Source organism: Tupaia chinensis, unplaced genomic scaffold, assembly GCF_000334495.1.
Source record: "Tupaia chinensis unplaced genomic scaffold, TupChi_1.0 Scaffold000255_1, whole genome shotgun sequence".
Lineage (NCBI taxonomy): Eukaryota > Metazoa > Chordata > Mammalia > Scandentia > Tupaiidae > Tupaia > Tupaia belangeri.
The window spans coordinates 2,080,708-2,095,624 of NW_006159735.1; the positions used below are offsets into that span (position 1 = coordinate 2,080,708).

The 14,917-nt window shown below is 36.2% G+C and overlaps 1 protein-coding gene and 1 long non-coding RNA gene across 2 annotated transcripts in view; one reads left to right on the forward strand and one right to left on the reverse strand.

Moving 5' to 3' along the window:
• The window catches only part of LOC114007927 (uncharacterized), a 159,311-nt gene extending 156,533 nt beyond the window's left edge, over window positions 1-2,778 (forward strand). The window contains exon 4 of the long non-coding RNA XR_003549497.1: window positions 2,356-2,778. This is a non-coding gene — a long non-coding RNA (uncharacterized LOC114007927). The remainder of the gene's footprint in view (window positions 1-2,355) is intronic.
• Window positions 1-14,917, reverse strand: part of NAMPT (nicotinamide phosphoribosyltransferase) — a 36,635-nt gene that overhangs the window by 20,581 nt on the left and 1,137 nt on the right. The window contains exons 3-5 of the mRNA XM_006149171.3: window positions 8,009-8,165; window positions 6,338-6,441; window positions 3,890-4,018 (exon numbers count right to left, since the gene is read on the reverse strand). Of these exons, the coding sequence (XP_006149233.1) occupies window positions 3,890-4,018; window positions 6,338-6,441; window positions 8,009-8,165 (390 nt within the window). The remainder of the gene's footprint in view (window positions 1-3,889; window positions 4,019-6,337; window positions 6,442-8,008; window positions 8,166-14,917) is intronic.

The window sequence follows — 14,917 nt, forward strand, 5'->3', positions numbered from 1 at the left end:
AACTATCAGACATAGTGATCCTTCACATCACCATTTCCTTTCCATAGTCCAACAAAATCAGCTTAAATTACACTCTTAATAAAATCATTCCCCTTTTAAAAAGATCACTGTAGGTGTAAGCAAGGGAAAAAAAGGCAAGTTAGTTTGGGTTAATCTAAGGTTTAATTAAAGTAGGCCTTGCTGGAAACTTGTCCAAAAACAGCAGTTTGTCCACATAAAGTTTTTAGCTGAAAACTAAGACTAAAGTAAATGAACCTATAAATTTTCTTTCAGAAGCATTCATTAGAATGTCACTATGCAGAATAAGGACATTAAAGAATGAGAAATGGTATGGTATAGTCCAAAGAGCACTGAATTTACTGTTTCCCTGTTGGTCTGTCAGGGCTCAATTTCCCTATCTGTGAAATGAGTACATTTAATCAGTGTAGTTATTTTTAAAGTTATGTTTCTTTGTCATAGCAAAAAGGTTAAGTTTTGCTTTTTAGTGGAAGAAAGAATTAAGTTTAGGTCAATATACTTGCTCCTCACTCCTTAATGAGTGATGCATTTGTAAAATTCTTAGGTTTTCTTAAAATGTTTTTGAAATTCGAGAAAGTACTGAAGTTTCTTCTTGCACCAATATTGAAATTATTAATAAAGCAATTCAGTAAGTACAGTATGTTTTTTTTCTTTTTTTTTTAGAGTGGTTTTTGCTATAGGGCGCGTGCGCTCGCCAGAAAGACAGAGAGATAGAAAGCGAGAAATCACCCCCCAGGGGGGATGGCCACGCTGCAATCTCTTCTCCTCCATTCTCCTCTCGGGATCTTGGGCATGCACGCACATGCGCCCGGCGTGAGTTTTAAGCCACCAGGTCCAGGACTCAAACTGCGGTCGACTGCGTGGGAGTCCAGCGACATAGCCATTACACTAACTGCTGGTCACCAGTACAGTATGTTTTTAAAATGTAGTACTACTACCAGGTAAGCAATAAGTGAATTATTAATACCTTGATCTATATCAGGAAATGAGAAAATTTTAGAGCTATTACTTAAAATGTAATTCTTTTGCCTTCCTAGGACTGCAATAACTTCAAATATATTAGTAGAAAGTAAACAATACAAATTTCAGATTAGGTTATAAGTGACTAGAAACAAGAGTCTACATACTTTTTAAAAAACAAAATGTAATGGTCCCATATTAGATTTAAATTTCTTTTCTAAAATATTTATATATTTGCTAACAAACTGCCACTCTAAGATGTCTGATAGAAAACTTTTTACTTTATGGTTTCTTAGTGAAATATACCAAAAATGTTATTAAAAATGAAAATTCATTTATAATTTTTCACTTTCAGAAGAGGATAAAGGATAAACAAGGTGGAATGGTAACTAGTTCTCTATGCCCATAAATATTCTGATGTCACAAAGTTCAACTAGATAAGGGAGAGGAATTACTGACTATACTCCCAGTCAGAAAACTGAAAGCTTATCCACAGATGACACATTTTCTAAATAAGATTGATCTGTTTGGTATCTTTTGGTATTAAAGTAAAAGACTAGCCTAGATGATATGTTTCAGAACTCTTCCACTCTTGTGTTTTTATAATACCATGCCCTAAAAATCCAATGTTTGCCAGTACAAATACTGTAACAATGGTATAAAAATGAATAAGATACATTTTTCATTGAGTTAATTAATTAAGTTTTAATACACCATTTAGATAACCTAAAACCTTTTAGTTAACTGCACATTTTTTATGAGACTATCATAACATTTCTAATTTCCAGTAAGCTTAATTATATGTATTTGAGCATATCCTTGAACCTCTTTTTAAATATTTTTTTCAGTATTATAAGTGAACCTCAAATGTATTACTTTATGGCATAACAAATTAGTTGAACCAATGAATAGAGTCAGCTCTGAGAATTACTTTCAACAATTCTCAGTAAGGGGGTATCTCCTCTTTAATTATCAAAATTGTGACTATGAAAACATATGACTTCTTGTATTCATGCAAGGAAAACAAAAACAGGCTTGCAATGTAAACCCACAGTACAGAATATATCCTCCTTTAAGGCTTAGAATTTAAACAATATGAATAGAGAATCTTCTCAGTATTTAGATGAAAAGATCAAAGTATCAGGAGGTAGAGCCCAGGGTGTAAAATGATTAGAGATGAATGAATAAAAGTAGTTACTAAAAGCTGAACAAAGTTCCTCTAGTCTAACTGGAACAGAATATCCATAAAATGTCTTATTTTAGGTTACTGAAAATGTATTTGTGCTGTGTTAATTTTCCTTTAAGAAAATATACATTTAGAAAATGTAAAATTAAATGTTAAAAAATTAAAAAATATATACATTTATATACATTTAGAATTGCAAGAAGATGGAAATCTACCAAGCTTTTTAAAGTCATCTCGAGAGAGGGAGTCGTCTGCCTTCTGAACGGTTACCCTATATTCCCAAGTGACAAAAGAGAGAATTAAAATCAGCGATGTTGAGAAAGGCAAGAAGATTTTTGTTCAGAAGTATGCCCAGGGCCACACCATGGAAAAGGGAGGCAAGCACAAGACTGGCTCAAATCTCCAAGGTCTACGTGGGCAGAAGACAAGTCAGGCCCCTGGATTCTCTTACACAGATTCCAACAAGAACAAAGGCATCACCTGGGGAGAGGATACACTGATGGAGGATTTGGAGAATCCCAAGAAGGACATCCCTGGAACAACAATGATCTTCACTGGCATTAAAAAGAAGTCCAAAAGAGTGGAGTTGATAGCTTATCTTAAAAAAGCTACTAATGAGGGACCAGCAGTTAGCGTAATGGCTATGTCGCTGGACTTCCACGTAGTCTAGTTGACCGTGGTTCAAGTCCCGGACCCGGCGGCTTAAACTCACGCCGGGCGCGTGTGCATGCGTGCCCAGGATCCCGAGAGGAGAAGGGAGGAGAAGGGATTGCAGTATGGCCATCCCCCCTTGGGGGTGATTTCTCGCTTTGTCTGTCTCTGTCTTACTGGCAAGCACATGCGCCCTATAAGCAAAAAAAACCTCTCCCCCAGAAAAGCTACTAATGAATAATAGGTGGCCACTGTTTTATTTATGACAAAACAGAAATGTCTGACCTTTTTTATGTGTACCATATTTTAATTGATCTCCTACACCAGAACTCGGATCATGAATAGCTGACAGGATATTTTTGTTGGACAATCCTGATTTAAGACTGGCTTGTGGTTAAACTTATATTGTTGGGTTTTTAAAATTTTGATAGTAATTTCAGTTCAGTAAGTGCTATCACTATTTGCCCTTTCTAAAGATACAACTGGCAATTCATTAGTGATGCTAATCATTCTACAAAGATGGTGAATGCCATCTCAAATCCTACTGGAGACTGGTTTTATTTAGGCTTGTATGTAACTGGTTATATGAATATGTAAATGCTGGAGAAATTTCTTCACTTCTCAAAACTAAGCAGACTCACCTGTGTTTTAATTTGTGTTTATTAACCTGTTAAGGCAAAGGCTGAAGATAAGGTAGTGATGTCTACTTTATATATTTGGTCCTAACTCTACCAATTTAATTAGAATTCCCTATTTCCAAAATACTGCCTTTTACTTATTGAAAGGCATTTTAGTGTGATTTATATATACTATCAAAGAATATGTAACACTTTTAAAAAAAAAAGTCATCTCAATAATTTGATTTTGATAAAAATCTCAGAACATTAGATTTTACTAGAAGGAACGCCAAAGATTATAGATCAACTGTCATTTTACAGATATGAGGAAATTGAGGTCTGGGATCATTAAATTGTAGATTATAGCTTTATGAGTAGCAAATCTAAATATGAGTCCTAGTTCTTCACATCTTTATATCTTCAATTAATGTTAAGAAAGAATAAAAAAAAAATTTACCTCAATCCAATTTGTAAGCCAATAACACTCTGGATCTGTATTTTCCACTGTGAAGAGAACATTTCCTCTAGGAATGACAGAGCCCTCAGGAACAGCTTTTACTTCTATTGGAAGATGCCCATCATATTTCTGCAAAGAGACAATGATGAATGTATTCATTTAATAGATGATAGTCAATTACTTGTTTTATTAGGGTTCTTTATATTTTACAGAAGCTTAATTTACTATTACAAAAACTGCAATAGTAAATGTTATATTATTAGTAATCTATGTCAGAACATCTTTATTCTCCTAGAAGATATTAAGTACTGATATTAACTTAATTTAGTACTGTCAAATGCTTCTGCTAAGAACACCTATCACTAGAAGAGGTAGGTAACTCCAAACTCACCAAACCATAAAACCTATTTTTTTCCCCCTGCTCTTCCAGGGGAGGGACAAAAAGGATGAGTTTATTTCAATATATTTTAAAAGTTCACGGAAGTGTCTCCAGGATTCCTCACAGATACCAGAATCCATGGATTCTAAAATCCTGTATATAAAATGATGCAGTACATCTTCCAAGAACACTATCTATAGTCTAAAAAGGTCATTTTCATCAATGAAATACTAAAGACTGGTAGATAAATTAAGGGATTACTGTTAAAGAACAAAACAAAAACAAAAAACAGAGAAGAAGAGATGGGAATATCTCTGGCAGGAGAACCATAGGAGATCAGAAAACATGAGATCTGTCAATCACAGAACCTTGGCAATAAACACTGAAGTCTGACTTAACTGACTTCTTACTGATGCATCAATTCATCCCACAACTAGGTTGAGTGCTACTAGCTACATGTTATGTTAGACATTTAACTGTACTTCCTCCAATTTTCCGTTTTAAAACTAAAAGCCATGGTTAATTTTTGACTAGGAAAGCAAATTGTTTCAAAAACTCTTAAGAGTTTATTTATGTGATTTGAAACAAGATAGTAAATAATAATAAAATCTGCTCAATAAACACTAGATGTGTCAGGAGACAGAAGAAATTGCCTCATAAATCATGACATGGACCGAGAAGAAGTTAGGAGACCTTGGGTATGTCACTTAACAACTCTTAAGTTGCAGGGTCTGTTTGCAAAACGGGGTAGACGTTACCTCCAGAGAACCTATGATTCCTAAGATTCTCTGAACAAATAAAATATCTATCTGGCCATCATACACTATAGTAATAAACACAACACCTACTTACTGTCTTTTATCTTTACAACAAACCTCACAAAAGAGAAAAGAGGTAAGTGCAGAAGTTAATCTAGAGATTTTACTGTCCTTAAGATATGCACAGGGGTTGGCAGCTGGCATGGTGGTTAAGGGGCTGGACTCCTTTTCTTTACCATTCCCTCCCTCTGCTTCTCTCTAATCAAAATCAAAATAAATAAATAAATAAATCTTAAGGAAAAAAAGGAAGATATGCAGAGTGTACTTACCAGATTTCTTCAAAGGTCCATAATTACCAAAAAGTAAAACTCAATTATTATGAACATAAAACTATTTCTAATTACGTTGTGTTTGATGTCTGCATAATATAAACAACTTTTGTTTTTGAGACGTAAATATTTAACATCATGAGATACAAACTGATTCCAGTCCCTGCAACTTATCTTTGCAGTACAGAAAATTATTAGTGGACATTAAATTCTTTCTGAAAGAAGTTTATTTCTTGAGAGAAATACAGGTAAAGAGACAGACATACACCCATGACCGAGTCCCTCCATGCTGTAATCCTTCCTTGAGCCTTCCAGTCACCCAGAATCACAGGCATGGTTACAGGTGTACTTAGTATGTGCAGGTTGACTCTAGACCTGAAGGCCTTCCCCTATGGCTCCAGCACTGCCCAGCAGTGCCCTACTCCTGCACCACTACAGGCAGGCCACTAAATTTCATGGTTCAATTCCATGTCTTTGAATGTCCAGAGGTTTAAGCAATGGATTCAAACATACTAGATATGAATACTATAATATGAATGTGCACCAAACTCTCCAGTAAAAGACATTTTCCAGAATTATTGTGCAATGATAGACTCAGCATCTATGGTCTTGAATAATCTATAGTCAAAGAAGTAGATATCTATATTATGAAATTGCTAGATAACCAGGTCCCTTTTTAATTACAGTGTACTTTTAAGACTAAATTACCTTACTGAAAAGTGATAGTTATTTAAATTATAAGTCATTTATAACAAATTACTTGGATCTGCTGTAGGCTCTGAATGCTAATGATTTACTACTAGAAGAGAAAAATCAATGTCAACCTTTAACTTTTCAAAAAAATGTCTGAAGTAGCAATTACTTAGGTCACAAGCAGAAAAAGGTTGTAATGATAATCTTATCTTTTACTTAAATTCCCCTGTAACAAAATTTTAACTAAAAAAGCAAAACCAAACAGATCAAAACAGGAAACCATTTTTACCTCAAGAATGTAGTTCCATCCCTTTTCATTAAAGACATCATCTTGGAAATGTTCTTTGTAGACCTCTTTGGCTTCCTGGATTTTTTCTTTGGTCACTACTTTGCCTAAAAGGACATATGTGTTCGGTTTACTTTTCTAATCATTCTGTAAGTTGCTGAATTGTCACTGATTAATGTCTGTTTTGTCCACTCTACAGATTAGAAAAACTACTGAACAGTAACAGAGAATTTAAGTGACTTACCAAGTCAACACAAAGTCATAAAAAGAATTTGTACTGCCAATCATTCATTCTGAGTGTAAACGCTTATTTAACTTTAAAAGCAGATATGCAATTTTATAAAAGTTTATTCATAGGATGTGATGTCTTCAGGGCTGACAAGCTAGTAAATTTTATAATTAATAAATTCCCCCCCCGCCAAATATACTCTCAGTGAATTTTTCTCATCTGTAAAATGAAAATAGTGGAGTGCCTACTTACAAAACAGTCACATGAATCATACAATAATTCTGGCCTAGAGTAGACAATTAATGTGTTGTCATTAATACTAAATATTTTACAAAGTTTTAAAGCAGCAGAACTGAATTAAGGTGTGCTATTAGTCTTGCATAACTTTACATAACATTAATTAGTAAACTCAAAATATCTTGGGTGGTCTTACCACAATACTTTTGACAGGTTATACTACTGAAGTAGCTATGTATCTAAACTATCGGATCTTAAGAGATCAAAGACTGTGAAAAAGGGTTATCATTTGCATAAAACTCAATCACAATTCTCAGATGATTTGAAAGGTTAGAGATGAAATTTTTCAGGATGTTTAAAATCTTAGGGAACTGTTCCCTCCCTAGAAACACCATTACAGAACAGACCAGAACTGACCTTGCAGATAAGAAAGCACAGGAATTAATTTGGGGATTTTTCTCTTTTAAAATGTATTGGAAACTAAACCCAGTTTCAGGAAGTTTTGAAAAACAGATCTTTAAAATAAAACTGACTAGTTTAAAAATAATCTAATTATAATTGCTACCATAATTCAAAATCAGTTTCCAGGTCAATAACAAATTCTGTACTTTGAATTAATCGGTAAAGACCATTAGCAAACCAGATTAGCCTCTGGAAATTACTGATTTTTCTAAACTCATTTCAAAATTTATGAGTTTCAGAATATATTTTTATTTTTTTTTTTGGAGAGGTTATTTTTGCTATAGGGAATGTGTGCTCACCAGAAAAACAGAGACAGAATGAATGATAGAAAGCAAGAAATTACCCCCCCTCCCCCCCGCCCGGGATTGCCACACCGCAATCCCTTCTCCTCCATTATCCTCTCAAGATCGTGGGCACGCACGCACATGTGCCGGGTGTGAGTTTAGGCCACTGGATCTGGGACTTGAACTGCGGTTGACTGCATGGGAGTCCAGTGACATAGCTATTATGCCAACTGCTGGTCCCGAGAAAATCATACTTAGAGCACCAACCATACACACCAAATTTTAAGATTTAATATAATCAAATTGGATTAAATTTTTTTCCCAGAATCCCTAAAGTACTGAAGTAAATACCAAAATTAGACTATTTAAAAAATTACTTCAAATAGTAGAATATAACAATGTAGGAAAAAATTATGAAGTTATACACAAGTAGTATTTTAAATGTACTAGGAAAAGTAATACCTTTTAAGTACTTATTAAGAATGTACTGCAACCCATAAAATACTGTTTCCTCGTATTTCACCTTCCTTACTTTGGAGTTTTCTGTCTTCTTTTCACGGCATTCAAAGTAGGAATAAACTTTGCTTGTGTTGGGTGGATACTGTTTATAGTGAGTAACCTATGTAAAGAAAAAAACTGCAGTTAGATATCACCAGAAAAATAGAATATAAATCACAATAGGCCCAGCTGCTATGGAACAGGAGTAATGCAAATACTCTGCAAAGCACTGTTTGGATCATGGGTCAGTCTGAAAACACACTAGCCACATGAATGGGCAGCCAGAATCCTGAGGGCTGGGGAAAGAGGGTGATAGCTCAAGACTTGATCAAGGGTGCCTCTCTCTCACACATGTGTGTGTGCACTATCACACATATATATGTATGCATACATGTGTATATATACACGTAGATAATGTACAGTAGAAAAGGTTTGAAATTGTTTCAAAACCAAAGAAACTTTTTTTTTTTTTTTTTTTTTGCTATAGGGTATGTGCACGGGAAGAAGAGAGAAAGGGCAAGTGATAAAACAGGGCCCCTCTCCCACATCCCTTCTCCTCCATTCTCCTCTCGGGATTTTGTGCATGCATGCACACATGCCTGGTGTGTTTATTATGCCACAGGGTCTGGGTCTTGAACTGAATAGTTGGTCATGTGGCATCTAGCTGCCTTCACTACCAAGTCCCCTGGCTGGCCTGAAACAATGCCTTTTACTTGCTTTCTATTAACTTCTTTTTCTGGCAATACAGAATAAAAAGTATCTTACCTGTCAATGTACCTTTAATAGTTCAGTACCTTAAAATCAAAACCACTGAAGTGTATTAAATTTTAAGACTAAACTTTAAGCTGTTGGGGCTGGGATTTGAATCATAGTCGGCCATGTGGAATCTGGCCTCCTTAACCACTAGGTTACTGGTTGACACTTCACAAATTTTTCAAGTCTCAAAATATAATGCACTACTGAGAATGATCCTTTCTACCCTTTATACTAACATGTAATGAAAACAGGAAAAAAAAAACCCTCAAAAAACAAACAAAAAACCTGTTTTATAACCTTTTTTCCAATTACCCCCTAACAGGACATAAATTCCTAAACAATATAACATCAAACCCTTGACTTTCATTTAGGTGTGAGTAGACAAAAAGGCAAGGAAAGTATAGGAACATAAAGAGTGCCCAGCCATGGTGGCTTGGGTTCCTGTGTCCACCTGAACATTCCTTCCTCTTCTCCCTTTTTCTTTCATAAAATAAATAAATTTGAAAAACATATAAAGTGATCTTAGCACCAATTTCTTTTCCATGAACTTGGATAATGGTGAAAAGTTATCTAATTTTGTTTTAAGCACAAAAACTTGATTCACATTTTAAAAGGATCACCCTGTTGAAGACTAAGTTACATCCAAGAACTAGCCCAGTATTTTCGGAGATAAAGGAGAACAAGGCTGATGGACCGATGTGGAAGACAGTGATCGGGAGGAACTAAGGAGGCCTCTGAGATTTTAGGATTGAGCAACTGGGTTAATAACAGTGCCATTTATTGAGATGGGAGGAGGCTATGGAAGGAATGGCTAGGGAAATCAAGACACCAGTTTTAAATGTTCAGGAATATTACAAAAAAATTACAGTATTCAAAATTAAAGTGACCTACAAAAAGCAAGCTCTTATATCATTTTAAATGTTAGCACTGTTTCGACATCTATCACTGGAGAAAATGGTTCTACAATAAATATAAAATTATTCATGGATGTGGACAAAATAAAATATCCAATAATACCTTGAGCAAACCTTGCCACTAAAAATGCTTGCTAAACCCACATGGCCCTCCTGCAGCTGCACACATGTAGTTAAGCAAATATACAGGAAAAAGTAGCTCTTTCAACAGAGCTTAATTTCACAGTTTGCCACTAATTTATATCATGAGAAGATAAGCATCTAAAAATCATTTATTATTAGGTCCTCAGGAAAGTTACGAAGCATTTTTGCATAGAAAAATTATGTCATGACTTCCCCAATGACCTAGTATTAATAGATTATAATAATAGCCAGTCTTATTTAATGTCTACAACAAAAAGGTTTTGCAACTTTTCCCTTTATAATACCTAAGGGCAATCAGAAGATCCACTCGGCCAAGTAATTGCATCAAAACCTGTTCTTGGGCCAGGTGGTGGTGCAGTGGTGATACAACTGGACCCACAGGAGCGTGCTGGTTCCCTTGATCCTGGCTGACTGAGACTGGGGTAGACTGCAGGGTGAAGACACTGTTGGAGGTGCCTCCCTGTCTCTCCTTCTCTCTCATAGAAAAAATAAACTACCCAAAAAATTGTATTTGTAAGGCTAAATACCTTTGTTCCAAGTATGCCACTTAAATAAACTATGAAAAACTGAGTAAGATCTTTCCAGAATAAAAACTACTTTTCTCTAGATGCTTCTCGAGACGGTGTACTTGGTTTCTTTCCAACATCTTTCCTCCTGCAACGGAATCCCATGACCAAAGGTAACTACTACAAACTTACTTTTTCACTTATATTTTTATTTTTAAATGTTAAGAAATAACCACAAACCAACAATTTAAAAACAAGCTGTGTGGGGCTGGCAGGTGGCATGGTGGTTAAGGGTGCTGGACTCCCACATGGCCAAATGAGGTTTGAGTCCTGGACCTGGCAGCTTCTTTTCTTGCTTTCCCCCTCTCCCTCACTCTGTCCCTCTTCAGTCAAAAATGAATAAATAAAGTTAGATAAAATAATTCTTTTAAAAAATGATATGTGGGGACCAGCAGTTAGTGTAATGACTATGTCGCTGGACTCCCAGGTGGTCGACTGTGGTTCATGTCCTGGACCCGGTGGTTTAAACTTCACACCGGGCACGTGGTGTGTGTGTGCCCAAGATCTCGAGAAGAGAATGGATTGCGGTGTGGCCGTCCCCCCTGGGGGGTGATTTCTCGCTTTCTGTCTGGCAAATGCATGTGCCCTATAGCAAAAACCTCTCCAAAAAAAAAAAGTATGTGTATATAAGAGCATATATGGTAACATTTCCAAGGTCACAGAGCATGTTATGTTATATACTATATAATATCTAAGGGCAATCAGAAGATCCACTCAGCCATACACTGGCTAAGACTTTCTGCCTCTGTAAAGCTAATGTGCTAGAAACAGCAAAATTGATTATTTCATCTTTTCAATATTATTTAAGATTTCTCAAACCCTGGAAATCCATCTGTCTGTTCACCCAGAAAATAATTCACTGCTATTGAGATAATCATCTCATAAATGAGACTCAAGGATTCCTGGACTCTTATTACCCTGGGGAGGAGAGAAACTACAAACCATCTATAACCAGACACTGCCTCTTCACTTAAATGCCCTGGTACGGAGTGTCTAATAACCTGTACCTCTTTTGCCACACCTTTAAAACCACATTTCATTAATTCGCAAAGAGGACACAGCTTCTGGTATATCCATTTTGCAATATATATAAATTACTACTGACTTTAAATTAGTCTTCCTATGAAGTATATTTATATAAAGAGGTATATAATTTTCTTTCTGTTACCTAAGTTTTTCCTATAACATAAAACTTACCAGGCAGATTGAAATGAATGCAAAATATCTTTGAGGATACATTGTAAGAATGCACAGGTAATTGTACCAGGGCCACAGTACTCACTCTTCACAAGGCTCAGGCTATCATACAAGCCACTGTGACAATACTTAAGTGTCCTTTTAGGAACAGTTCAAAGAGAGGCAGATTATGAAAAATAGCAACAGCTCAGAGAAGACCCTGGGAAGTAACTCTTAGGCAGAACTAACTTGCTATGTGATGTGATGATTCTCTTCTGTCTATAATTCTTTTCCTCAGAAGAACCTAAATTGTAAGATTTATTTTGCCATTAGAGGAAGCAAAAAAATGTTAAAGCTGCCTTGAATACTTAATCACCATACACACGCACATAGACACACACAGCTCTTTGCAACTTCTCTCAAATCAACTTTCCTCTCTTGTGGTTGTCCTGTCACTGTCATATTTTATAATTCCCAAAAGTCTCCACATTTATTAAATGAATAGTTAAAAATGTACCCAGTTCTAAATAACCAGTTCACAAACGGCCCCTTGAGAACAGCGCATTTCATAACAAATGCGTGAGGTGGTTTGAACTATAAACCACTTAGGGGTTATTTTTGTGCACTGTGTGTCTTTCCCAACTACAGCACAGCTGCAAACATCTTCCTTTAATCTGCTATAGGTGAAATGCACAGAAGTCTTAAAACTATATTCTCTGCCGGGGCCAGCAGGTGGCATCATGGTTAAGGCGCTGTTCAGACACAGTGGCTTAAAACTCATACCAGGCACGTGTGCATGTGTGCCTTAGAATATGGAGACGGTTGGAGCTTGGCTGTCCTCTCTGGGAAGGTGAGGGGAGTTGATTCCTTGCTTTCTAGCTCTCCTGCAAGCGCAGGTGCTCTACAGCAAAAATCTCTTCAACAAAAACACCACCACCTAATCTCTGCTGTAGTTTGTTACCAACAACATTTACACAGAAGAAAAAGAAAGGCATCTTTTAACGATCTAAAGTTATTTGCAAAATGATCAATGGCTATCTCAGAGGTAAGTGGGGAAGAAAAATGACCTTGTTTCTTTTGCGAAATTTCCAAATGCAATTAAGACAAGCCCCAATACATCTTTCTTTAGCTGGCTTCACAAAGTGTAAATCATACAACCTAGTAGAAATTTTGCCTTAAACTATTTTGAAAATATAAATTATTAACACTTAAGTTTGAAATGACCTTTTTATTTGTAACAAGAACTCAGGAATCATATTTGCCCGTGTTTTCAGCTTATTATGTTTAATAAAGTATGAGGCTACAAAATGAAAATATATTCAAATTTTCCTCCTTTGGTTCAAGTTGTCCTGGACCCTCTTTAGAGGGCACACACGAAATTCCCACATGTTGTCATGTGCTTGGCTACCACCCCAGTTTCTTACAAAAAACTGTTCGCAGTGCTTAGGCAATCAACTAGTCTCCCTTCGGTTTTAAAAAAAGTCAACAGTATTTTGCTCTCTTCATTTACACATCGTATTTTCAATCATGCACCATGCGAAGACATTTCAGTCAAAAGGCTGCACATATACCAGTGGTGCCATAAAGAGTGCATAGGCTATGCCACTTAGGTTTGTGTAAGTAGACTCTACGATGTCTACACAGCATGGAGATCACCTAAGGGCACATTTCTCAAAATGCATCCCCAATGTTAAATGAGGCTTGACTGTACTAGTTCCCCACCATAATTAGTCAACAGTCTGTAAGCACTGATCAGGATAGGTATGATTCTTATGTAATCTCCAAATAAAATTTTTATTACGTCTAACCTCAAGATTATCACTTCTGTTTCTTCTTGACCTAAAATAAAAAGTCAAAAATTTAAAAATAGGTTGTGAGGACCACTAAAAGTGTAAAGGAAATGAAACTTACAGGCTAAAATGTGACTATGGAATATACAGGCTACTTTAGTGTACTGCTGTAACCCATTAGTACGTAACACATCACCCTGACTGAATCCTCTTGAGGCAATTTTTTGGAGAAAAAAATGAAATCTTACTAAGATGAACATCTTCTGAAAAGTTTTCAAACTAGAAGGAGAACAAAATCAAACCAGCCTGACCTGAGAATTACAGGAATAACTTTATTTAAAAGGTGCAGATTCTGATAGTAGAGATAAATAAATACACCTTGCTAGAAGAACTGAAAACTAACGTACTTCACTAATTTCAACTACAAACATCCCAGAAAATTTATATTAAGGCAATTTTTACATTCTTTATTCCTCCGAGGAACTTTAAAGAAACTCACTCCCTTTTATTTCTAAAAAGTAGACTCATCAACCTGTCTACATTTCCTATTTGCAATGCGATTACTCCCTAAGCAGGATGTGAAAAGCACCTGAAAATTTTAAGGATTTAGGTAAAAATTTCTACAAAACTATGAGATCATTCTAAAATCACTATTAAAGATAATGAAAGCACTATGAACTATTACAAGAAGAGACCCTATTTGATAGTATCCTGATCTTAAAGTGTAGATTTCCATTTTAAAACTCCATTTAAAAGACCACTTGCTAAATTTCGACTCTACTTAAATTATCCAAGTAAGTTATAATTAGATTTTAAAGCTGAGTGGAAAGAAATGGACAAAATAAAGTTTAAGTAAAATAGGAATATGTAAATAGTGAAGAAAGGTTAACTAAAAACAAACCCCCAAAATATGAGAGCACTATGCTTCAGCACTACAGCGCAAACCACCATACAGCTCAAGGAAAAACTAGAATTTACTTTGCACAAGTGGGTTTGCACTTGTGTCTCTTTCAAGTGTCTTGACTAACAGGATAGCAAAACTATTGTTCAGTTAGCTTCATAATTTGGGAACCGGAGAGAAAGAAATTTGCTATTTTTTCCTAATTATTCTTCCCTTTACTAATATGTGTGCTTTCCATAAAATTTACAGGTTCATAGAGGACCTATACAGGCAAGTGTCCAATAGGTATATCAACGCAATGTTGTGTCACTAACCCCTCTACATGTTCTCCAGGCAGTTCCTTTAACTCGTTTCACTTTCCTTTCCACAGAAATCCTGTAGTGATCCTAAAGACGGGGGGGGGGCAGATCGGCCTCTGCATGAGGGATAAGGAACAAGAGTGATCCCTCGGTGCAGAGTTTGAAACAGAGCCCAGCGAAGTGGGACGGGAGAATCCAGCACCACCGCGGACAGACATGTGTCGTGCACCCGGGGCCACCGGCGGAGGACAGTGGCTGCTCCGGCCCCCTAGCGGGACCTCTGCTACCTCCTCTGGAAGGGACCTCCCTGCCCCGCAAGGGGCAAGC